Raw genomic sequence first — 27,075 nt, 5'->3', positions numbered from 1 at the left:
TCATCCATACAATGTAATGTACCCTTGTCCAAGTAATTGTGCTGCAATATTGTGTGAAAGTTTTTGTACAGCTCTGTAATAGCCGTACTGTTGGATGACAGCAACAGCATTAGTATCCTGTATAAGTATTTCGAATCATGGGCAAATTCACCTTTTATTCTATGGTAATGCATCACATAGTTTTTATCTTCCACATATTTCAGCAGAAATTAACTGTACCTGAAATACTTCCCATAAAGCCAGTCAGCTCTTCCCATAAAGCCACATTTTCTCAGCAGAGAGATCTCAACATTTTAATGTGGGTGTAGAGTGTACAGGAATCATGCTGTTCCAAGGCCTACATCTGGATATAGCTTTTGGTGGTTTAGAGGAGAGCTGTAACAGGGGAAAGCTTGTTATTCAGGGTCTTTTTGTTTGGTGAGGGATATGTAAAATAATCTGAGGTAGCTCCCAGGGATATCTACTGAGACCATCCAACACACTTTTGGAGTGGCCCTTCACCAGAGGTTCTTAAAACAATTTCAGCATAAAATCCTCAGGAGGTAACTGAGCAAAAGAGAAGATACATACAATCAGTGCCACTCCTGCTTTGACGTTAAAGAAAAGATCAGTAAATTATTGTCATGTCTCTATGTGGTATTCCTCAGCACCCTCCTCCAATGACCCATTATTGATCTGATCTATTAGGGCCGTTTTTGTGTTCTTAAGCAGCAGAACAATTTTGCTTCTAATGCCTGCATTAGCTCAAGTAGCTTGAAACAGGAGCATCTTGAAAAATACCCTCCAGTGAAAGTCTGAATGAGCCTGTTTAATTTAACAAACAAACAAACAAACAGAAAAGAGACTTGACTTGATAGAATGAAGAGTAACTTCAGCATATTAAAAGAGAAGGGTGTAGCACTATGTGCCCAGCGCATGGACCTAAACATGTTCCCATCAGGCACATGCATTTATAAAAGGGAGCAAAATTAGCGGTTGGATTAGGCTTAATAAGGAAGAGATGAATTGTCAGTCCCTCGGTGTTTGCAGGTTGAGACTGAATTCCTTTCAAGAAGACATGCCTAAGGCAATAATAAATTATGTTTAGTCTCATTTATGTTACAAGCTTAATATGAGTAAATAAAGAAAACAGGTGAAATAAATGCATGACACTAATAAGATTGTTCCTTAAGACATTAAATATCTGGAGTAATGGAGTGGTCTGAAAGTCTCCAATTTAAGGATTGACAGAATGAAGTAGATAAGTGCCATTCTCCCATTTTCAAATGAGCAGTGGAGAGTTATGCAGAGTAACTAATTTTCTCACTTTTTATTTTGGCTTATGTTTTTTGGAAAAGATATATAGCCTTTCTGAAAGTATTGTATCCATCTCTAAATAACCTGGGAAATGTGCTACAGCACCTTTCCCAAGTTTGTGTGTAGTATGCTACCACAATTTGAAACTGGTTGCATTCATTGTGAATCTAACTTTTTGCTGTCTTTTTCAAAATAATTTAATAACACAAAGAGATCAAACCCTTTGTCAAAAAGTCAAAGTGTTTTTTCATTTAAGAAATCAACCCCCCTGACCCCCTAGAACCTGATAGAAAGTATTTTCAAATGCTTCATGGGTCACTGAGTGTCAGTGAGTGCCATTTTTAACTCATGGAAGAATTCAGTGATGCACCTTTACTCCATATGCATTTCTATGTCAGACACCATTCTGTCAGACTGCCCCTCTGCTGCCACCTGTCACACAGCAACAAAATGTAACAGAATATTGTTGGGAACATTTGACCACTACTTCCATACTACCAACATCTACCTCTGAAAGGGTAGGCCAACTTAAATAATAGGAGGCATTACTTTTGGAAGAGCACTTGTAATTGCATGCTAGGCAGAAATTCAGAGCACTACATTTTCTGCCAGAAAAATAAAATTTAGGAGTTGTAATGTATTTTCCAATTCAAAATATCATTCACAGCAGTGAGTTTATTATTCATTTATTAGCTGGACCATTGAACTGATCTGAAGAAAAGCAGCATTCTCAGGGGCACAAGTGAAGTGGTTCCCATTTTATTTTTATAAACAAATAATTTGCTTTCCAGTAAAAAGGAGAATCCACAATTTTGTTAGAAAAATAAGGAATTACTATGGCTTACTGTATGGTTCTAGTTAAGACTTTAGCTAAATGTTGGTTATATTTCTTGTCTGAAGGAAAGTACAGGATTGCTCTCATGAGCTTTTATTTTTTGTGTGTGTGTTTGGTAAATGTGTAATGTTTTGTAATGTTAAATAAACAGGAGAATGAAAACCAAAACAAACATCATCTATAAAAACTTACAATTTTCAACAGTCAGAATGAAGCTGATTTTTAATCATAAGAAAAAACATATAGATCAGAAATAGTAATGACATATTTACTTTGCACCAAGCCTACAAGTGTAAACTTTTGTTTTGTGTGTATTACAAATATTCACCCAAGTCAGAAATGAATACAGTCAAGCTGTTACAGACTTTGGCTGAAATGACTTGGCTCTGAAGCTCAGAGTGTAGCAGCTGACCCAGGTGAGCTCAGCAGGTCCTAAATTATGTTTTCTCTTGCTGGCCTAAAAGCAGACACTGACTCATTATTTTGCATGGTAGAATACAATGGGAAATAATATGAAATATAGAGCATATGGGATATAAAATAAACTATCTACTTCCAAAAATTTTCTCCATGTTCTTAATTGTATTAATTATGTGCCTAATGAAAGGTAATCAGCTGTCCTTAAACATTTATGTATTTATGTTACTAGCACTACTGCTAAAATTTCTGTGTTTGCTCTCCAAAGCCCTGAAATCAAGAACTCAAAAATCTCTTCATGTTAGTAAACAAGCAGCCCATTTTTAGTTACTTAGTATAATGGCATAACACAAAATAAAATAAAATAGGTGGTTTTGAACAAAACATTTGGAAATCCAATTTTGAGACCTAGAAATGCTGCAATGGCACCTGAGTTACAATCCTTCCTGTGTCCAGATTCTGTAGCAAATAGTGGTATACTAGGAAAATGAAACAGTACTCTGAATGTTTTCAGTTCTCTTTGTTTTGGAAAATAATATTATTTGCATTCTTATCTGCTCAGTTCATTTTTCTTCCTCTTGCTGTTGTGGTGTGAATGATATTTTCTACAGTGTGCTACTTCTACATTTGATTTTTGTAATATAACCAAATTTATAAAGATGTTTATGCAGCTGAATTCTAATTTTGATTCTGTCTGGCTGAAACCAGTGCATGTTTCAAACTAATTCTTGCAGACTAATTGTCTGATTCATTCTAAGGCATAGTGTTCAACAAATGTAGCATAAAATGTAAGGATTATGTAGACAAAGCTCAAAGGTAAATTTGGTGTTCCACTCTGCTGACAACACTTGCTTATTTGTCATAGCATTCTGAGCTGTTACACTTCGATAATTCTCTTTTACACCTCAAAATACATCTGAAGTATTATTCAGTGCTTCCGTGTTGTATATCAAACACAATACAGTACTTAGGCTGCCCTTTTTATTTGCTGAGTACTATGTTCCAAAGAAGTAATAAGATACAGAGACAAGATTGCCCCAAACCTGTGATATAGTTATGGCCTATAAGTACTTTGTTTTTTTTCAGCATGAGGGTTTGGTAATTCGCATATTAATTGGTGTACACTTAAAATCACTTTGTCATTAAGAATCCAGTCACTTCATTTAGGCACAATATTATGAAGATTATCTTGTCATATCTTCTGTTGTCATGGCGTACTTTTCCTATCTATTAAAAAAAAAACAACAAACAACAACCAAAGAAACAAAAAAGGAAGTTTATCCAATATTGGAGAGCAAATGCCAGTGATAAAAGATTATAGATATATACATGAGTAGAAAATTTTTATAGCTTGTATGCTAGTAAAATTACAAAAGAAACAGGTGTATGTATCTCTTAAATCCACTTCTAAATACAGCTTTGCCTTTAGAGAAAACCAGATTAAGTCATTTGGTGTTGTCTACACTAGGTCACAAACAGCAGTTTTTTCTTTGATAGCGATTAATCCATTAATCCTTATGCCAAATGTAAATGTTTATATTAGACAATTAGAACAGGGATTTTTATGTGTGTGAGCGTGTGTGCTCTTGTTCTCTTTTCCTCTCAATATACGTGATTAATTACTCAATAACATTTTGTCTTTCCTGTTTTTCTTTATGTGCCCTAATCTCTGCTGCTTTAAAACGTAGATGTATGTTTTAGAAGATAGTAGGAAAAAACTGTTAAGAGTCCTAAGCAAGTGCTTATTACTTTTAGCTAACCATTATTTCTTGAAAGTTGAATATTACTCTTTCTAAATAGGAGCAAAATATTTTAATTGTAACTGTATCTGCATTATGCCCCCCAAGATGCAGAACTGTAGTGGAAACTATTATCTCTGTGTGGAAAAGTAAAAAAAAACCATGCATAACACTTAGTGAACAAAGGAAGTCAAGGCCAGTCATCTGAGAAGAGTGTAATATGATGTATTCTTTTATTTTTATTTGGGACATATCTGCAAGCACTTTGGAGGAGAGTCTTAAGATTCAAAACAATATCATTAATTGGCAATTTGGTCTGAAAAGCAAGGTGCAGTTCAAGCAGGACAAATACAAATTACTGCATTTCAAGAATAATCAGCTGAGTAATGAAAGAAACTGGCTGGCTAGGCAAAAGTTGCATTAAATATGTAGGGATGTATTATTAAAGGGAAGACAAGTTGCCAGTTTTATATTGTTGTAGAAGAAATAAATTAAAAAGAAAAAAAAAACAAACAAGCATCTGGTATCCTTGTTTGGGTTAATGTGATTCAGACAAAATACTGACCAGCTGGAAAGGCTGTTAAGATAAGCATGGAGAATAGTCAGATGTCTCCAAATCATGGCCTGATGAGGAGGGAATTAACCTGTTTACTTTAGCCAATTACAGAAAGTAACAAGCTAGTGTTGAAACAAGGGATTGGAAGACATTAGGAAGTGTTTTCTAGATGGGTAAATGGGATTGTTTGCAGTGAAGAGCTGCATCTCTGGATATATATATCCATATATATTTATATATATATAAATAATGAATGGAATGCAAAAATGCTTGTGTGGATGGTTGTTAGTGTAGCTGTTATCGACATAGGAGGAATAGGTAAAGTTATTTTGATTTATTTCCATTTTTTTTATACATGGTTAGTAAATACTGGAATTCCATAAATGAAAGGAAGTTTGAAAAGAAGCAAACAAAAACTACTAGCTCAAGATGCCTGATTTTTGTTTTAATCATTTAATCTTTTAAAAAAAGTTGAGTCTGTCTTTGAATATCTTCACTTCACTGTATATACTAAGTAGTTTAGTTTCTGCATTGCCAGTTAAAATATCAAACGTCACAAGTTTTACTTACAGAGCCTCTTGTGCATGTAGGAAACTACCTGCATGCGCTGTGTGGATCTACCAAGATAGATAAATCTATAAAGTCATTGCTTTATCTTCCCTTACATCACTCCTTAAAAATTGCTATGGCTTTGAGGCTTGACCAGTATGCAGCAAATTACATTACTGGAAAGTTGTAACAGAAACTAATATTTTGTGGTTTCCATGGGGTGAACCTCTTTTTTTTTTGCCTTCCATCCCTCTTTCCTCATTTATTACTTACAGCACAAGAATTTTTTTTAGATTTATAAGGTATCTGAGAAATGTCTCAGAATGCTGTCTCTCAGGCCAGTGCCAGTGTTTCAGCAGGAATGCCCACTGCTTTGTATTAATATTACTATAAAATAAAAATTTCAGCTCACTTGAATTTATTTCTGTCAGCTGATTTATGTTTCCAGTCAAAAATTGTTGAAAACAGAAAATACAGCTGAATGGCCTTCAAAAAAAGCAGACTCTAAATTGGAACTGAACATAGAAAAAATTTTCTAACCCTGCCTTTCCTTTGGAGTATATTACTTCAACATTTTATTCCTCCAACCTTCTTTGATTTTTGCTACTTTAGAAGGAAGTCTGCTTCTCTGGCAATTCTTGAGAAATTATGTTTTCAAATACTCTACTGCAGCATACTCAAATATTGTTTAGATATAAGATTGCCTGCCATTTACAATTGTGAATATTGTGGAGAAATGAAATAAAGGGAATTTCTGTTCTTATCCTCTTCAGATGCCAGTGCTGATATCTGAAACAACCCTTGCCAGTTCTTTATTTTTTTCTGCTCTCCCAAGTTCACTGTAGCTCTTCTATCCCTGTGCTCTACTGCTACAGCTCTGAAACCAGAATTGCCATCCAGTAATGTACCTGTGATTCATCACATAACAAGCTCACATTTTCCCTATTTTTCTGTCCCCATGTGCTCAGGCAGGACATGGAACTAAGTCTTTGCACAAGTAAGTTGCTCCTGTTTGCTTCAGCATCTCCTGTGTTTGCTTTTCTCTTCACGTATTTTGTCTCAGGAACAATTTCTTCCACACAGATGTGCTAAAACCCTAGACAGAGAAAATTTACAGTGCCAGTAAGCCTATATAAAATCTGAGTTGTAGAAATCACTTCTTGAAAAACAAACCCATAGAAGATTAAGAAAAAAAATATTGTCACAATTTGCTGATGCAGAATAGGACTTCTATGTTGTATCACACTTTCTTGCTGTCTTGAGTGAGAAGCCAAAAATGTTTTTCTTGAGGCAGCGTGAGTATGGCTTCAAAGACAGAAAGGGAGAGGAACATTTTATAACAGTTCCTCTTTTATGGAAGTCATGAATTAAAGTACTCCACAGGACTGATTTTCTCATTTATGACCTCTGTTCCCCACAGATGGATGAAAAGTGGATAATTGTAAATGAGGAAGTCAGAAGACCTGGTGCTGTAAGTACAGTTGATATGAGTCATGAGTTGGGAGTAGATTTCTTTATGACAACTTGGTATCTCTTATTCTTTCCATGAGGTTATTCATTCAGTTTCAGTAACAGGCAGCATACCAAGTCAGTCTCTTTCCATATATTCTTCCTCAGTACAGGAGAAGATGATGTCAGCATACAACTACTCTTTGACTTTGGAGACTGTTTTAACTGATGATAATTAGTAGATTTCAGGCGTAATTAACAAAAAACAACAAAGCTGTGAGACACTGTAGAACATCTCAGATATAGCATCAAGCTTGACTTAGTCTTGAAATTATTTCCTTAAATGGCACTTGATCAACAGACCCATTATTGTGAACAACTTGCCTCAATGGCTACTGAGGCATAATTTAGCAGATGGCTGAAAATTTGATCACCTGCTAGAAACTTTTCTTTCTTTCTTTCTTTTTTTTTTTTTTTTTTTTTTTTTTTTTTTTTTTTTTTTTTTTTACTTTTTAACAGATTAGTGTATTACTTTTCATTACTTTTCAGTCAGGCATATTAGACTTCAGTGGCATGTATCCAGGTTCAAGAAGTTACCTAGCCCATGAGAAACATTTTCCTCCGCTATTGGAGAAGTTCATCAGTTCTTAGCCTTCTTAGATGTTTTGGGCCGTCCATAACATTATACCCAAGGTTTTTTGACTCTAGTTTCAGGATCATCCAAACCTGCAGGTTCCTTGAGTTTGATGGAGGTATTGTTACTATTGTTACTTGCTCCATAGTACGTATCAACTGAACTTTCTACCTGGAGGTATAGCAAAAACATCTCTTTTGTACTATTCTTTTTTTTTTTTTTTTTTTTTTTTTTTTTTTTAATTGAAATATAATTTGCTTACACCAGAAAAATAATAGAGACTAAAATCATCTCACAAATGGAATGGATAAAAATAATAGAGATAAGGATCATTCCACAAACAACCTTGTTTCTCATGCTATTTACTGTTTTGCACAGTTCCCTGTTTCTTAGATTCTAGGCAGGAGAGAAAAGCAAACAGAAAAGCCACAGTTTTGCAGCTCTTTTTCTTTGCATAAGAATATGTGCAATTTTTGGCTATTGCAGATCTTGACTGACATTCACTGTTGGCTTACTGGAATATTTGGATTGTCAGAAGCTCCACACAACCAGGCAGCTGCAGGGCAGGCACACTTGAGTAACAGCAAAAAGTTTGACTTTTGTGTCAAACAGTTCATTGACTGCATAACTCAAGAAAGCCAGTGGAATGAATGGTTGAGTAGCCATGAAGTCAAAAGTTCATAAAAGTGTAAAACTTTTTACAGCATATGTGAAATGAAATGGTAAAATTAAATTCTAGAGCTAAAGTAATTTCTAGAGTTTACACATTGGTGTTGAAAATTCTTTTGCCTAATTTAGAACTAAAAAAGTTTAGATGTTGTGCATTTGTGTAGTCAAATATAGATTCAGATAAGGGAGGTGGTTAATTTATAGTAAAAAGAAAGAAGAATGGTTCTGCAGTAGATTGGCATATCTATACAATATGTATCTTATGGAAAGAGGCAAAAAAGGCTGCTATTCCTGTTGTTATTAATAGAATAAGATTAACCAGGAAGATAAATTTAGCCAGAAATACTAGCACAAAAATTAGCAAAGATAAATGATTTTTACAGTAAATAAAACGGTACAACCAGCTTGCTATAGTTTAAATTCATTAGTGATAAAATAAAACTAGGAAAATGCAGAACAACTCAAATTTTGTAGTATCCGTCTTTCCGTGCTTATTGTATAGTAAATGGCCAGTGTATAAAAAATTGTCTGCTCTCCTGTTCTTTAAAGAGTGTACTTGGAGCTCATTAACTTATTTTAAGCCTCTAAGTCCACTTGAAAAATGACTAGAATGCTTTCAACTAGAATACTTCAATGTATTACATTACTTTGGATTTGGCTGTTGCCTTCAGTTATTACTCCTGTTACAATTTTCAGTGTACAATATAATCTGTTAATATTGTCTGAATACTATTACTGAAAGCTTGACTATATTTTATTTCAGTTTGTTCAGTCATTGGTGAGGCATTTTGTTACAGTGTCATTTGTTAGATTCAGAACGGGAAATAACAGACATTACATGAAATAAATCTTTTTATAAAAAATGCTAAGAGTTTGCAGTTCTGATTTTGGGTGTAATGAAATAAAAAAAGTACTCAAAATTTCAGGGATACTCATGTGAAGCTAAGAATTCTAAACTACAGTGACCCAAATCGTAAGCAGCTCAAAATTTCTAGCTTAAACTTATTCTTTTGGTGGGTAGAGGATTGATACAATGATGGCCTTCTTTAAACTATGGTATGACCAGTGAAACTACTGTTTCACCAAGTTGCTAGTTCTTCTAAAACACAGGAATGAAAAAATGACATTCCTCCTCCCTATCCTTTCTGTAGTCTAAGTTCATTCATCTTATAAAATCACTTATATTTCAATTCATGACAAAGTGTGATCAGAAATTCAAATATAACTGTGTCTTTTCAAATAGTAATAAAAAAGCTCTTCAAAAGGCATCAGTAGGAAAACAATTTATCTGTGTATTTTCTAGTTGATTGGAGTAGAAATGTGTCCCTAATTTCAAATTTTAGTATGTGTCATTTTAACTTCTAACCTTGATTTCTTGTTTCATTTTCTCAGCTAGATTAAAGAACCCTTTACTACCTATTTATTTTTTTCTCTCTGTGGAGATACTTCCCTAGAGTAATCAGGTTGTTCCTTATACTTGCTAAAAGTAACAACTTGAGATCTTTGAGTCTTTAATAATAAAGTTTGTTCTTAGGCATTCAAATTTTGTTTGTGGCTTTCTTTCCAACATTGCTCACAGTCCTTCAGTGTCTGTTCTGAGAAGGGAGGTCCAGAGCTATTGAATTCTTTCTGATAATCAGAAGAGCTATCGTGCAGGGTCTATGTAAGAGTATGTATTTAAGTACAAGTATCTCTTATATCCTCTTTATCCATATACACATATGTAAAGGTTGTGTTTGGTGGCTCATAGATTTATTAGATTTCTGATCATCTGTTTTCAGCCAATGTTTTCCAAAGCAGTAGTCTGTTTTTCAATCTGTTTATTCTATATTTTTGGTGTATCCTTGCTCTTAGGTATGTATATGCTTTCAGTACTTACTCTTTCTCTTTTCTGGTGGCCAATATCACAACTATTTAAATAATGTACCAAGCTGAGGTGTGCCGTGTCTCCCTGTGCCGTGTTTACCTCCTTGCTACTTCAGACTAGAAAGATGACATGATATTAGAGAATGTTAAGGAATATAATGTCCCAAACCTTAACAACAAGAAAGCTAAAAAGAAACAATTACTTAATTTCTAAAATACTTAATAAAAAACTTTTCTTCCAGTTAATTTTTTCCACAGTGAGTTTATACCATAATTTCAATAAACTATGTATCTCTTTGTGGGTTATTATAATAATTACTTCCTATAAGTGGTATTTGCTGTATGCCCTGTACACTGCATGTATACTCAGTGTCAGATCTTAGAGAATTCAAGCTTTTTAGCTCTTCAATAAAATTACAAAAGCTTGAACATCAGTGGTAGGAAAAAGGAGTGTTACTGCCCTAGAATCTGGCCATCAGTAGAAAATAATATGTGAAAACTCATGAAGACATGCTGTAAATTATGTGCTTTACCTACGCAGGGATCTGATTTTTAAGTTGTTCCTATAGTTTTATAGTATTCCCAAAATGGTGTATAAATTATGGGACCTGTCACAGTACATAATATATTCACATCATGGATGTAAATCCTTGAACCATAACAATGCATTTATCATCTATCTTGTCATATTTAATGTAATATTTTCAACTTGAATTGTGATTAAATGTAGGTTCCAGCCACAGTCACCTGTTTGATTTTTGGAGGCCAAGTTTATATACTGAAACACTGCATAATTTTAAGGGTTTGTTGTAAAATCATAAAGGGTATTTTGTTTTCTTGCTTTGTACAGATTTTAGCAATAGTAGGATGTATCTTTTAACAACATTAAAGAGCTGTACAGTGTTCTGTACTGTGCAGCTCATTAGGAGACACTTACTGAATGTCTCCTTGCTGCAGAGCTAACAAATTAAAACACATTAAATACATTTAAATTCATGAAGTGCTGGTCTGTGTCCAGTGTGTGACAGATAAGCTTTTATTTAGGCAGGTATAAAAGCGGGGCTACAGAAATTATGACAGAATAATCAGTTTAGATTATTTGGGATTTGGTCCTAGATTGATGGGCTCAAGCATAATTCCTCTGCCTTTTACAAGTCTTACTGCTATCAGGAGAACTCTGTCTTCCTGCTAGCTTACTTTCAGTATCACAGTCTGCCTCTTAACTTTTGACATAAAGCAGACAAATAGATTCCCTCCAAATAAATTTCTGCAATGCTGTTAGTAAAATACAGAAACCATACATTATGTTGAATACTAAAACTTGATGCTAATGTCAGTATTTTCATTCACTTGTATGTCTGCTGAAAATAAAACTTAAAAAGGTATATAGGTCTTATATTGAAATTATGCTGAAATGGAGCATGTACAAAAGGTGATCAAAAGAAAAGCAGTATTTTCCCAGTTGGGCTTTGAGCAGCCTTTCTCCCCTGCTCCACTGCTTGATTGTCATCACAGAGGAAAACTTTTTTAATCTGTTATCTGTTAGCATATGTTACTTAGTTCACATACTTAATTCTCTATTAATATTATTAAGGAAAGAGAAATTGTTAGAAATTGTTAGCCAGAATTCAGAGTCCTGGGATCTCAGTATATAGGACGGTCTTTGCTTTTAAAAAATAGACAAAAGTCTGCTAAGGTGTTTTTTTTCCTATTGCAGAAATAGAAGTAAAACCATTAGTCTTTTGTAAGTCTTACTTTGCTTAAATTTTGCCAGGCTTTGGGATAGTTTGTGGATAATTCAGATACATTGATTCCTTCAAGGATTTCTTTGTGTGTGTTTCGTGTAGAAAAGCTACAAAAGAGCAGATCTGCTGTTCAGATCATGTTGGCAGAGGCATTACCTGTTTATTCTGAAACAGTGATTGCAGAGGTGAGCACTGTTGGTGGCTGAGCTTATGAATTATTACTGAAGGAGAAAATCACAGAAAAGGAACTGGAACGTGGAAATAAAATTAGTGATGACAAAGGAGATACAAAGAGAATTAATTACAATAAACAGAACATTAAAAATATGATAAGCGGTAGGCAGTTTGGATTAATTGGTTGCGTGTCTGCAAACTCTAGGACTATGTATTTTATTCGAAAAGCTCCTGGACTGTTTGCTATGCTATGCTATTGTATACTATGGCAATGCATTGCTGCAGCACTTAAAACACAGAAGGTGGTATACTTAAGCCAGTGCAAGAGTAAATTAAGCGTGGTTTTCTGTGGAAGGCCTGCACGGTGTGTCTGAGCTGCAATTTACGTATGTAACTTTGAGTTATATAGCACAAACAAAGCAGTAAGTAGTTTCAGTGTCCGTCTGATTCACATATCCACTGCACTAATGACTTTGCCCATTTTGATTTGCATAGTTCTAATTATGTATTTAAATATAGTTGTGTTCTTCATGATCACTTGTTGGCTCAGTGCTTTCTCATGATTTACATGTGCTAATTTCCTAACCAGGTGGTATACACTTTGCTTATTAAAGTATTTTCAAATGGCCTGGTTTTTGCTGTTTTCATTTGAGAAATTATAAATGTCAAAATCAAATAGTATAATACCTACTTTTCTTTGCATCTCCTATTGTACATTATTTATTTAAATAAAAACAAGAAAGTTGAACATTTTCATTGGTGTGGTATGCTAATGTGAAAGACTGCAATTTCCAGCGTCCAACTCAGTGACAGATTCTTTTTTCCTTGAAAGTTTTTGACCTAGCCTAATTTCAATTAGTACTTAACATCTGTTCTTATGTCTCTGACATACTGCTGCTGCTATGTGTTAGAGGTCATGATCTACAGAAGATGAACAACTGAAATAAAACCACCTGTGCAAACACAGTGAGAATTTTTTGACTTCAGGTTCTACCATCATCTATGAATTAAAGCATATTTGATGTATCTTTGTTATCTTCGAATGAAATCACAACATTTAGGCTCTATAGGCTTTTTCTTGAAAGACCAAAGAATATCAGGTGGTTTTTCTGACTTGAAATCTCCCTCTCCATGACTTCTGACTCTAGCAGTCAGAGCATAGGCAAGTCAGAAGGCATGGAGAGGGAGATTTCAAGTCAGATTAAGTAGCTGTGCCAGCTTTGGAGAAGTGCTTGTGCTTGAACAGTTCTATCAGACATCTGGATCTGAAAATTCCAGCAGATTTAGTACTTAGAACTAAAAATATTTTAAAAATAAAATAATAAAAATAATTATTAATAATAGTTTAATAAGATTAAGGCACCAGTATGCTTTTCTCTGGTTAGAAATGCTGCTTTATCGCTGCTGACTCTGTTCACTACTTACAGAATTTCTGTGTGGAGTTTTTGTATTATCTCCACAGATACAGGACAGATGAAGGTGGAAAGTTCTGCAACATGCAGTGCAGAAAACAAGAGATAATATATTTATGACCTAAAAACAGGGAAATGCTGTTAATCTGGACCAAATCTAATTGTTTCTCTCTCTCTCTCTCTCTCTCTCTCTCTCTCTCTCTCTCTTTTTTAATCCTGGATAAGAGACCAGAGTTTTTATCTGAACAGAATTTTTTGTGGTTTCCTCTTCACTAGTCAGAAGGGATTATTCCTTTGAAAATATTTCTCTCTGAGAAGGAAAGCATTAAGATCCAATATCAAAAGTATATAGATTTAATTTGATCCCTTTAAGAGAAAAACATCACCAATTTAGTTGCATCACCGTCTTTAATAAGAGGTCCCTAAAATAGCCATTACTGATTTTTTAAACTATGGTCATGTTGTATATAGGTTGTGTTCATTCCTATGTTACCTCCAGTTTATGCAGGGAAAAATGCTCTGGAAGACCATATGTTTTCCATTAAGTTTCTTCTTTTTCACAAGTTGAAAAGTCTACAACACCCAGAATGATGCACAACATGACAACAAGCTGGAATTTAGCAACAAACTTAACATTTATCGAAGTCAGTGTAGAATGATGAAGTTTCACCTACAGTGCTTAAAATGTGAGAGCTGCTGTGAAAACTATGTGTCCCATTTTATTATGTTGACCCATGACATCAGAAGAAAACGTTGGTGATATGGCAGTAGAGGTTGAACTTTCTTACCAACGTTCTGTTCTGTTTTGTTGCTGTGCCACAGATGGCAGCAGAGAGACAGTCTGAATTCCTCCATGAAGAAAAAATTGCACCATTAATATCCATAGATATGTAGTGAACATTTATGGAGACCAAACAGATATGAGCACAGAGAGTAAGTTTGTGGTGTGTTTCAGCAGTGGTGACAAGAGTGCACGACCTCTGAGGCACTCAGGATCTTGTTCATCAGTGGCAAAAATGCATAGCTAACGGTGGCAGCTGTTGAAAAATATTATTTTTGTAGCTGAGAATTTGTTCTACCAAAAGGTGTTATTGTGCTCTTTGGATGTGTTGTTGCTTCTGTAGAAATAGAGACATTACTTTTGGAGCAATGTATTATATATAACGTTATTTCTCAGTTGATAAAAACAAAAGTGCCTTTGTGAAAAAAATGGATATTACTGAAGGAATATTTTATACTGAAAACTGATATAACTTAAATGCATTATTTTTATTCCTTGCATTAAATAAGCTCATTTCATTTCGAAGTTCTGTATACTGCTTTAGCTGAGTTAACCTGCTGCCTAGTAAGCACACATTTGCTTTTATTAGCTATTGTATTATTATGTTTGCAACAAAATAAGTGAATTTCTCAGGGTAAAGTGGTGATGGAGATTAAGAAAATCATGGCATAACAAGTTGCACCTGAATTAAAACAATGTGCAATTCAGTTCACTATTCTCCAGCTGTGAGAGGGGTTGTGCTAGTGCTGCTAGTGTTAACTAGGGAAAGCACCAGAGTGTTGCTATTTCCTTCATCCTCTTTCTCTTCTTCAGTATCTGATTAGCCTTGTGTTAGAAGGTAAGGCCTTTCTTTTGCTTTTTTATTTTCCATTTATGTATTTACTGGCTGAGGTTCTTTTGTTTCTTCTTTTGAATTTACTGGTATTTGTTGTCTCTGTATCCTTTGGATGTAGCAACAAATTATAGAAAGTGTTATTTTCTGTATAAGGTACTTTATTTTTCCTTCCCTAAAAGAGCTTTTTGCTAGTTTTATCGAGTTTATCAAGTGGTTCTTATTTCTGATACTATGTGTTGTAGTGAGTAGTAGCTTTGTGCTCTCTTTATCATTGCCTTCAAGAGTTTCTAAAGCCTAAGCACATTTTCTTTGTATCATTCTCTCTGAATTAGTGTTCTCATCATTTGTTATATGGCAACTCCTGCAGTCTCTTAATCATTTTAGTCTGTACTTCCATGGAATCCAGTGTATTTTGTTGCTATCTAGGTCAGATACGTCTTCTGTGAAATGCATGGGTTGTTCAAGATGTGGGCATTCTAGGGCTTTCTAGAGAGTCTTTTTATAAATATGCCCCATGCTGTATACTTATAACTTTTTCTGAGGTGCACAACTCCTAGTGATTTTACTTGGACTCCTGCTGTGTGTTGTGTTAATGGTATCACAGAACCATCAATGATGATTCCAGGAACTGTTTTCTATGTAACCACTTCTGGATCTGCATTTGAGGTAGATGGTTTAAATTACATTTCTTTATCCTTTAGAAATATCATCTGCTACTATAAGACTTAAGTGTTATCTTCTTACTCTGTGGTTGCCTTGTACTTGCCTCCTGCTAGTTACTGGTGATGATGCTGAATGCAAGGAGCTGTCAACTATGGTGGGCTGTTCTAAAAGCATATTTATTTATTTATTTATTCTTAAATCTAATCCAAAATGATTCAGTTTCTGGAGTAGTTTCTAGTATGGAAACTTTTCAAAGAGATCTTAGTCATCCAAATAATTTTTTTCTCTTCTTGGTCTCCTTAAACATCTGCTCACTGTTACATGCTGAGATCTCCTGCAGCCTCTTGAGTGGATTTTCTCTTTACAGAAGGCATGCTGATTCCTGACAGTGTGCTCAGTTTGAGAGAAGTGTCTTAATCCATTTTTCAGAAGACTTTTTGTTTTGTAAGGGTTGGTAGCTGTAGATAAGCTCTGGTAAATGTTGATGTTTACTGAATAGCATGACCGTGAAACAAGATTTAATATGACTGAAGGCCCACTCTAACCATGGGAATTCTGGGGGGAGAAAAAATTTAGGGTGATGGATTCTACCCTAGGTGAATTGCTCAGTTTTTCACTGTAGTGCCTCAAAGGATCTAGCTGCTAGGTTCTGCAAAAAGGCTGAATAAGTAACTGAAATTTCTCTGTACAAGTAGGTACGAGTATCATGATGCAAGGACACGTGGATCCCTGCTCCTACTTGTGCATACGTACTGGCTTATCTTGTTTTATCCTGTGGCTTGGGACAGTGTTATAAGCACTGTATTATTTTTCTAGAACCTCAGGGTTCTTAAGCTCACATGCATACATTGCAAACTTGTTAAGAAACTTTGTTGTAATGTAGGAGGACTTCTGATTTGTCTGATACAAAAGGCAGAATGTTGCAATTGCAGGTACTTTATTGTACTGTCTGGGTGGTAGTTCAAAAAAATATCATTTTATCTGCCCATTTTCTAGTGGTTATTTTGGTCAGAAAGTCTTTTCTATCAAATCCAAATGTTGCTTGTTCTTGATTATTTTGAAAGTTTCAGATTCTTCTGATGTTATCTCTTATTTGAAATCTTACATCTCTAAATAAGGGTGTCTGCTCTTACATGGTGCTGATTTTCCCAGCCAAAGCTTTATTGAATGTGAGAAACATGCACAGGCAGATGATAATGCACTTAATGATGTTTTGTGTCTGTGTACATATGAAATGCACAGAGGCAGCATATAAGATGCCTTCAGATTCGTTTTAATCCTTGAAAATGTGCAACCAAGATGTGTTTGCCAATTTTTAAGTTAAATATTCTGGCAAAGTATTGGTGGATATTAATAAAGTGCTAATAGATCATGGAACTGATTCTGAAAAGCTGCTAAGGAAAATCTTTTGGATAGAGTTATCAAAGCTATTGTCGTTATTAATGTGTACTTAGTAGTTCCTGCAATGCTCTTGGTGCTGTCTGTAAAGATAGGAATACTTCTTTACCAAGAAATGCAGGTAAAAGATGAGAGTTAAAGGTGAGATATCACAGAAACATAAAATGAAAATCAGATACTGTCAGCTGCATGTCAAATTTTCATCAGAATGAAGGCAGTAGGTGGAGAAAAATAATTAAAACACAAGAAAAAAGAATTTAGAAATGTAAATAGATGGAACTTAGAGCTTGTTAATCTAATGGTAGCTTCTCAACTTGCTTTAATAAAAACCCCACTCAAAAACATTAATTTCCTGTTAAATGTATCACCAAATTCAAGCTAAGCCTCCACAGGTAAACTGAGCTCAAAAGACTGAAGAAAACTTCTAAAGATAAACAAGAATGTCAGCCAAGGGTTTTGCACTATTTTGGTATTTCAAAGCAGGTTGCTAGATTCTTGTTTTTTAGCCCCCTTTACAGCAATCTTCATTGCAATTGTACTTCATGCTTTATGCAAGTTTTTATAAGATACATACATTTTTAAGGATAAGAGAAGCAAAACTTGAAATACAGAATCAAAATTGGCCCAAAAAAGTTGAGAGAAAGTAAGGACTGATAAAGATACTAGCATAATATGATATACTGGAGAAGACTATCTGATACAGGAAATCAACAGGAAATATCAGGCTGACATAACTTTAAAAACATATAATAAATAGCTGCAAGAGCAAATGTAGGGAATTTCGTGTATTTAGAATTTAATGAATTGTTCTTGATAGTATGAATTAATTAAAAATAAAAAAATAAGGCTTGTAAAACCCCAGTGGAAAAATTAATGGAAACTGGCTTGATTAGCACAAGGAATGAAAACTGTCGGAAAGACGCTAAATGAAAGATAACAGTAACAGCGTATTGAGCTGGGATGTAAAGGGCAGGAGGGGTGTGTTGTGGGGCGTCACAGAGATCAATTTTATGTCTGATCTAATTTAAGTTTTTCATTAGTAATTAGCAAATTATGGAACCAGCATATTAATGAGTTTCTTCAGATAAAGATGTGCTTGGAAGGAGTCCAGACACCAGTAAAATAGGTTTAGAGATCTAGAGGTTAAAAAAGGTGCAAATTATTTGACCTAAGAGCCTACAAGCTTGCCTATGTGGCGGGAGAGATTATTAAAAAATAATTGTGGAATTTCTGTATTAAGAGAACACCCAATTTTGGACATAACAAGAACACCATATGTGCAAGCCGCGATCAGTCAATATCACCACTTAGTTTTGACAATGTAAATAACTTTGTTTTGTCTTGAGAGTTTGTACATCAGGACACAACTTGAAGACAAATACATTCATATTAGAGAAGACAAACTGTAAAACAGTTGAGAATAGTTGCATTTGTCTAGCATACAGTCAGATTCCAAGTTAGATTTTCTCTTTACTTTTTTTATTCTTCTGTTTCATTCCTTAACAGACTAATAAGGTTGAAGTCTGCCTTTGTTCTATGAACTGTAACCAAGTTATAGGTTGTTTTAATGAGTGGCTCTCGGAAGGAGTGCTGAGATGTGTGTACTGTCCTGGATCTGAATAACATGTATCTATGCTGATCTGAATTTGTAGCCTGAGAATTCTTTGTTTTGTCTTCCTCTGGGTGGGGCGATGTTGGGAACGCGAGTCATGTGGTGTTTTGAAGGTGTCTTTAGTAAAGGACACTTCAAGCTCATGTGAACATCCTTGTTGTTCCTAGCTTGTATGTCAGAAAGGAAGCCGATAGTTTTCTAGATACATGAAGTGGAGTGTAATCAACGCATTAGGTTACATCTTTCTCAATGTTGCTTTTATCTTGCGTATAATCTTTTGTTTCTGTGTACAGCATAAAACTATCTCTCCAATGTTCCTTCTGATAGCCGCATAATCATTAACATGCAAATTATGCTGTCACACACAGCATTCAGTTTAATCACTAAATGTATGTAAATGTATATGCCCAGATTGCAAAATGCAGATAGCTAAGCTTATAGTAAACATCTTAAATCTATTTTTAGACCTACACTGACTTATAAGTGTACTGTGATACGTTTCAGTAGTGTGAATGTTCCCAGCACAGCTAGGAATTAAAAATATTATCTACTTAATTGTGAATGGATAGTCATTTATAAGGCATATTAATGGTGTGCTTTTTTTGTTTGTTTGTTTTCTTTTCCCCTCCCATTCTAATGGTTTCTTTCATATATATATTATCAACATTGATATTATAAGCTAAACAATTGGAAGATATATTTTCAGACTTAGATGAAAAGATACACCTTTTTTTCCAAATCTTACTTGAAAATGGTAGTACGAAAGATCAATTTTCTGTGTTCAGTTAGTTAAGAAACATATTTGAAGAGGAATTAGCTGCAAATAATGCTAAATGCTGTAAATTACACAGGTTGGTATGTTTAAAATTATTTGTCTGGTGCGCTTTAGTCTGTGTAGCTAGCAAACTTACAATACAAAATTGCATTTTTAAAATCAGGATGTATAGATATAGTGAGAAACATTTCAGCACAGGATGTTTTAGGCACCTGGTCACAAGTCAGTCATCTGAACTGTCCCTTGAATGAACTGGAGTAGCATCCGATATCCAGAGGAGGGCACCTGTAGTCCTTCAGTCAGTCTCTTCTGACAGAAACACTGCTCTGTCAACTTCTTGTGGCTGGGCAGGGAGAAAGGAGAAGATAGTTTTATCAACTGAGCCATTATTCAATTACACAGAATCAGTTTGAAGGCTTTCTAGCAGGTTTCTGTAGTTGATGAGCATATTTATCACAGAAGCTGCTATTAAAGAAGGAGGGGCACCTTTCAAATGGTCTAAGAACTGCAGCTGGTGCCTGCAGAAAGCCACCCATGAACCTAGAGAGCCAAAAGCATTCTCAAAATTGAGTTCAGCTTAACGAGACTTTATAAATATTTAGACAATGACTTACTCTTTTCTACTTTTCTTCATCAAGATGATTTCTTTTACTTTGTGTGTTGGGAAAGAATAAATGAGAAGACTGTGGAATGTTGTCTAAGTCATGCAGTATTTGAAATCTCATTTGGAAACTAATTCAGTATAGAAAGCAGTTGTATTTCACTTCAGCTGTAGGTCTTTAAAGCCTCCAACAAATTATGCCTGTGAAACCAAATAAGTTGTTCAAATTTTTTAGATGTTACTTGTTCTGGTTGATAAGCAACTTGTCATAGTTGTGAAGAAATGTGAATACAGAAGTTAAATTTGCTATGAAGAGTCTGTATTTAACATACTCTAGACCAAAACCCCCTATGAACTGTTTTGTCTAATAGATTGAATGTACTAAGGTCATAATAAGGTCCTGGAGAAGATATTAATGCGTGTTATTTTAAAGAAATGAAACTTCATAGGTATCTCTTCAAACAACCAGGTTTAGTAGCAGAACCAATGTTTTTGGAATGCCCACATTGAAAATAAATATATATATATTATTCAGTAGACAAAATGAAATTGTTCTTGCAAGTTATTTCCAGTTAAATCTTTTTTTTTTTTTTTTTTTTTTTTTTTTTTTTTTTTTTTTTTTTTGTCAAGAAAATTCTTTTGAAAACTTAAAGCTGAACTGACTGAGATCTGGTGTCTTTTTCTGGGAGGGAAAAAAAAGCTAAATTTTATGAATTAGACTTGCTGAGTGGATGAATTTATCATCTACATTCTTGACAATTCTTCTCTCAGTTGCTGCAGTGATGATGTGACTATAGTGATTTATAAGGAAAGGATTAGCTTTCAGAAAGACTGCTACACTAGCTAATATGGTTTGGAGAGAAGGGAGAAGATTTTGGATAAAATCTTTGACCTGAAAATTTGACGGTGCATATTGAGAAATATTACTTGAGAGATAATAAAAAGTCTCTTCTCCTTGTAAATCTTGTCTTACTTAGACTTTTCCTCCAAGACTTCAATGTACCAAGCTAATTGGATAATACGAAATGCAATTTGTACAGTAGTATCATCAAATTCATTCCAGTTATCCATCTATACACTATTTCTCAGCAGTGCCCTCTTGAGTTCTCATTAAATGAAATTTGATGAGCTGCAATGATATCAGGGTCACCTTCCCTGATTCACAAAGAAGCTTCTGAGCTACAATATTCTACAAAGGATTACAGAACTAATCTTCTAATTTCTCTCTCTCCAAAGACTGTCTTGCTTATCTGTTCAGGCTGGCATGACAAAAGAAAATGACAACTAATACTAACATATCCTTACAGGACCTATGACTGAGATGATCCTGTGTTTAGGCTGTCATATTTAACACTGACTGAAAAATAAGCAATAAAAAGTAAATAGTTGTATGAATTTTCAGACAGTAAGAGAGCTGGAAGACATCTAACTGATGTAAACATCTACTCTACTTGAGAGTAGAGCTGTACCATATTGAATTAGATTTTGTATGAGAAAAGAGTACAGACTGAAGATTCAAAAAAGACTCTATGAAAAGATGGTTCATTTTTTTTCTATGAGAAGAAAGTGATAAGGATTTGTCTTTTTCTCTGCGTATTACTAGTGGATTTTGTTAAACCCCGCAGCTGTAATTTTTAAGTAAAATAAAACATCCTGTCAACCCCCTGCCCCCTCATGTTATTGTGAAGGTATTAAGCAAATGTTTACTCATATGAATTTAACAGCTAATTTTCTTTTCTGTGAAGTTCAACAGGACTGTAATTGATTAGTGTCCATTTTGAACTTTGGGTAGATTAGTTAGAGGACACTTAGAATATTGATTATGCATTGGTGGATCACTAGACTGCACATAAATTGTTGTAATTGCATCCTCATTTTTCATTTGTGAATAGTTGTTGGCAACTCTTCTGTTATTGGATGGACAACACAAAAAGCAGAAGAAAGTCCTAATAGCCCAGCCTAATGGAAAGCATAGATCTAACTAAAACATCATTTACAGTATTCTCATATGTTGACTAGTGGCAGTCTCATAACTGAAGCTATGCCCTTGGTGTATAATATATATAATGAATGGAGCTGATACTAATTGATATATCCCACAGTTGTATTGTTCAGTGTGTTAAAACTATTTTTCATCCGGAAGAGGGTATGAGCACTGGGTGTACCTATAGATAGCAAAATTAAGTATTTAATGAGCTTTTGAAGCTCTGGATAAGCATTTTTAACAGATTACACACAGAGAACAGCAGGAAAACATTTGCAGAAAGGCTAGCCATTCTGTCAAAATGGTATGTAGTGGTAGAAAATTCAAAAGTTGACTTCAGGCTATAGAGACTTGATATAAGGGCAGGTAGGATTACATTAATTAAGTTCTACTTTAGGTATTAGTGAATGAGGAATAGTAAGGAAAAGGGAGAAGCGTACCTTGTGAAAAGGAGCATTTCTTATGATTATGAAGACCTTGGATAAAGTCTGGCTGTTTTAAGTTCTGATAAGACTTTCGATTTCTGTCTTAAAAAATACATCCAAATACTATTGCCTATATGATTGTCAAGTGCTCAAGTGTGTAATTTGTCTCATTCGGACTAATGAATTGCCTAATTCCCTAAAACTATTTCTGATCCTCATCTGAACTAATTGGTTTTTAATTTTACAAGATTTTTGCTGTAAGGGATAGGAAAGCTACAAGTATCCTTATAGTATGTTGAGTAATTATCTATAAAGCATTCAAAAAACCTGCCACCATGTGTAAAAGAAAACACCAAGTTGCTGAGCTATAGAATGGAATATTTATGTTCTGCTTTTAAGAACACTGTATAAGTCATTCTATTAAGAAGACTTTTTTTTTTTTTTTTTTTTTTTTACTAATGTAAATATTATCCTCTTGATGCCCATGGAGGTTTTTTGTTTGTTTGTTTGTTTTTTAAACTTCTTTAGCAACTAAATTGATGTGCTCCAGGAGGTCTCTTTGGTTTAATCTTTTCTGGAGTCTCACTAGTCATTGCCACCTCTAATAAATTTGTTCTTCCATCACGTGTGCACCTTAGGCAGTGACTGTATTTTCTTTTTCCAACAGTTCACCCTTATAGCACAGTGGTGGTTGTCTAATTAGTTTGACCTCACTCTTTCCACTCACTTTGTTCGCCCTACTTGTCACTCAAACACAGAACACAGAACTTTGAATCTTAATTACTCTTCTGTCCACCCTTCCCCATTTTTCTTTACTTCTTGTGTTTTCTGCTCTACTTACACAGATGTTATTTTTTGCCTTACCATCTGGTTTTATTTCTTGTTCTACCAAGAATATAATAGTAAATTCTCACTAGAATTACTGCTGAGTAATCAGCCTAATTTACTTTCTTTAGTGTCAGTTCTTTTTGTCTGCTTGCTCTGATAATGAAGTAATTATTTCTGAGCATCAGATTCACTCCTATTTTGCTTCTCTTTTCAATCCTCAAATTATTTTGTCTTTCTTCTTTTAAAGTGGTTTGGAGAAACTTCTGTAGAATCAGTGAAAACAGAATGAATCATAGCAGTACAGAATATTTTTAGATTGTAAGGGGCCTCTGAAACTTACCTTTCCCCAAAGCATATTTGGAACTCATTCAGTCTATCAGTTTGCTCAGCTGATTTTCAGATGTATCCAGGGATGCAAATTGCACAACTTTCTTGGGCTGTCTATCTCAGTATTTGGCTACCTTGTGTGTGTGTGTGTTTCCTAATTATTATTATTATTATTTCCAAACACTGATATTTTACTTCTCATCTTAATTGTATTTACTTCTGGGAGGAGCCTATCCAGACAAGAAACTGCTGAGACCACTGAGATACTCACAGCCTCCTCTGCAACTTCTGCAAAGCTGCTTCTAGAGAGCTGACCCTCAACTTGTAAAAAATATTTGACAATACTCTATTCCAGGCTAGAATCTTGCTGTTATGCGTTTGTCAGAATTGATGTCATTACTGAAAGTTTACTCTCTCTTTCCCAGGAGTCTTCCACCTGAAATCCAATATGCTTTGCTTCTAGAAAGAAATGAGCCTTGAACTGAAGTTTGCTCTACTTGGAAACAAATAACTATATTTACTTTGAAGATGACTTTTCTTAGCTTTTCATTTGTCTGAAGAATTAAATAAAAAATATCAATTTTAGAAATGAAGCTTGCATTTTTAACTAAGACCACAGCTACAAAGCAAAAGGGAAAAACAACATAAAACTGTCTTGATTGTACTCCCTGACTGGTGGCTACGTGATACTTTTGAAACTGTTGCATTTTCAGATGTTGAAAAAAACATCTGATTTCCACACTCATATTAAGGACAATGCTTATTGAAGTCAATGTTGAGTAAAGTACTCAAATAACTCTCAGTAAAAATAAAACAAGAGAACCCAGAAGAATATAGTAGACTAGTCTGTGATTGAATATGACAGCATTTTATCATTGCTGATAAAACTATCTGCAAATTAACCAGTCATAACTGAAATAATCTTTGCAGTTGTAAATTGCATATTTTTGAAGTGGGAGATGGTCCCTACAAGTGTTCTTGCAACCAGTACTGTGCAGCTTCCAGTTTGTAACTGAATGATAGACGAGTAGATAACTACTATTATACTATTGCATTATTATTAATGTATGAATACAATACTGTATCCTACATATATTTGTTAAAATCTTGCCTTTGGAACTGAAAACTGAGATCTCACATTTTCACTGGACTGTATATAAATAAATAGTCTGAAAATATCGGAGGAAATAATACCAGATAATCTGCTCAGACAAATTATGTAGTTAGGAATATCCCCAGATCTTCTATCTTCATCCTTCAATTTGAAGCTGTAGTCGTTTGGGGCTAAAAACTTCCTTTGGAGCAATTGTCTTATTTCAAATGCCTCTTAATCCTACTTAGTCTTTTTCTGTGATCAGATTTTCTTTTCAAAGACTCCAAGTGATTAATCCTACCTGTCCTAAGAATAGAGCTAAGAAGTGAGACTTCCTTTTGGATAGCTGCTGAGACAAGCTTTGGAAGCAGTTTGTGAAAATGGCATGGTTCTTCCCTTTTGTTTTTCTTCATTAATAACAAGTAGTAGACTTCAGCTTGAGTAGATAACTTCTGTGTTTTGATACTCTGTTTCTGTTTGTAATCTGGCAGAATGTTCAGAGCAATCCACTGTCTTTCTGCCATCTGCTTCTTGCCAAAGAGCAGCTGGTCTGCCTACTGAACAAGAAGGACTTTTCCACCTCCTATTGTTTTACACTGATATCTGGAGTTCAGGAGTAGACTTACCCCAATACTGTGTTTTTTTCAAATCTACTTTAGATTTGGGTGTATGTATGTGGGTGCATATGTGTTTATGTATACATATCACTTAATAGGATTTATGAAGGCTAAAAAAAAAAAAAAAAAAAAAAAAAAAAAAGCAAACCCAAAAAACAACTTATGTTTTGTGATTAGCTAGCTTTATCTGGGCTTTCTTTTTGTTGCAACCTTATTACACTTTAAGGTGTGCAAGTCTTTGATTACCAAGGTAGAAAACATCATCACTGAAAAGAATCATGAAGTAGTATAGCAATATCAAATTGTACTTAAGCATTAAGACAAGAATATATTATGTTATTGTCTTCTGAGAATCTTCAGGAAATTTTCAGCTTGAATGCTAAGCAAAAGGACAGATCCAGTGCTCCTAGGGATCATCTGATACCATTTCCCCTCTCTCAAGCCCTAGAATGCTACCATGTTACCCCTCTTTCCCATCTGGTTTCATTTCTCTATTTTGTTTTGCCTTTTCTCCTAAGGCGTAGGAAATACAATTTCCTTTTTCTGAATGCTCTTGTTGCACATGATTGTACTGCAGTTGATGTGGCAGTTTTGTGTTTTCCATAGTTATTTCTTATTTTGAGATGCTTTTTGTACGTATGAACACCTTTTGCATTTAGGGTATTTCCAAATGGGTCCCCTTGCCTTGGGTCCCAAAAGTCCAGTGATTAAGTTTGAAGGTAGCATCTCCATCAGAACTTAAACTGAATTTTGTCTTGTCTCAGAAGAGGTAGTAATGGTTATTACACCATCTTGAGGCAGGACCTTGGCTTTTAGAGATCTTTGAACTTTCTTTGACTGTCTTATCCGTTTTAGACTGTTAATCTAATCTATTGAGACCCCCATATAAGCAAACAGACCATTTCTGCAGCAGTTGAGTAAAACTTTAGTGTAGCTTATCACTGCAGATCAAAGCAGTAAAAAATAATTAATTGTTCTTATGCTCATTCTTGTTGAAGAAACAGCACTGGAAAAGAGGATCCCAAAAGAATATCTTTATTGATGTGTGCAACATCTGTCATAAATTTGAAATAGCATTTTTGTGCCTTACCTAATTACTTACTTGAATTATGCCTCAGTAACTCCAAAACTTAACTCTTTTCAGTTTATCTGCTGAGCATATCACTAAAATTTCACTAATATCATAACTAACATATTTCATAACTAACATTCTTCACAGTCAATTTATATAGGATTATCTCTTCTATTTTTTCCCTAGTCTCTTTTGGTATCTTGGATATCACTGATGAACTGAAGTTTCTGGGCAAATCCAAACTTAAGTGTAATAGATTAAAATATGTCTGTCATACTGATGTGTAGGTTCAGCCATATGCATCAACAGATGAGTTGATTTTTATTTTTTTTTTTCCCAAAGAAAATTGTATATTAGTAACTTAAATGTATATCTTCAGTCCTACTTCACTCTCACTAGGCTTATAAATCAAAATCTTTTGAACAATTAATATTGCTATTTAGAATAAATGAAGTAAAACCTATAGGTATATTAGGCATATCAAGCTTGACACTATTTCCACATAGCATATGTTATGGAAATTCTAGCCCAAATTTCTTGAAACAGTGCACATTAACCTCCTTGATAATGTACAGAGGCAAATTTTCTATGTTTAGTATAAATTTCCTTAAATGTAACAGAGATGACAACAGAGATATTTCCTTAGTCTGCGTTGTGCCTGATATCCTTGTCTTCATATAATTTGGTGGGATGGTTTAAATAGGAAATGAAAGAGATGAGCTG

The 27,075-nt window shown here is 34.5% G+C and overlaps 1 protein-coding gene across 9 annotated transcripts in view; it reads left to right on the top strand.

Annotated features, from left to right (window-relative positions):
- The window catches only part of SGCZ (sarcoglycan zeta), a 329,077-nt gene that overhangs the window by 15,471 nt on the left and 286,531 nt on the right, over positions 1-27,075 (top strand). For 2 of the 9 annotated variants that reach the window (XM_072335262.1, XM_072335259.1), the window contains exon 2: positions 6,813-6,863. The exons of the other annotated variants lie outside the window; for them this stretch is intronic. In XM_072335262.1, the coding sequence (XP_072191363.1) occupies positions 6,813-6,863 (51 nt within the window). The remainder of the gene's footprint in view (positions 1-6,812; positions 6,864-27,075) is intronic. 9 annotated transcript variants of the gene reach the window in all.

Source organism: Excalfactoria chinensis, chromosome 4, assembly GCF_039878825.1.
Source record: "Excalfactoria chinensis isolate bCotChi1 chromosome 4, bCotChi1.hap2, whole genome shotgun sequence".
Classification (NCBI taxonomy): Eukaryota; Metazoa; Chordata; class Aves; order Galliformes; family Phasianidae; genus Excalfactoria; species Excalfactoria chinensis.
Note: the sequence above shows the minus strand (reverse complement) of the source record. Positions and strands in the feature narration are given on the sequence as shown.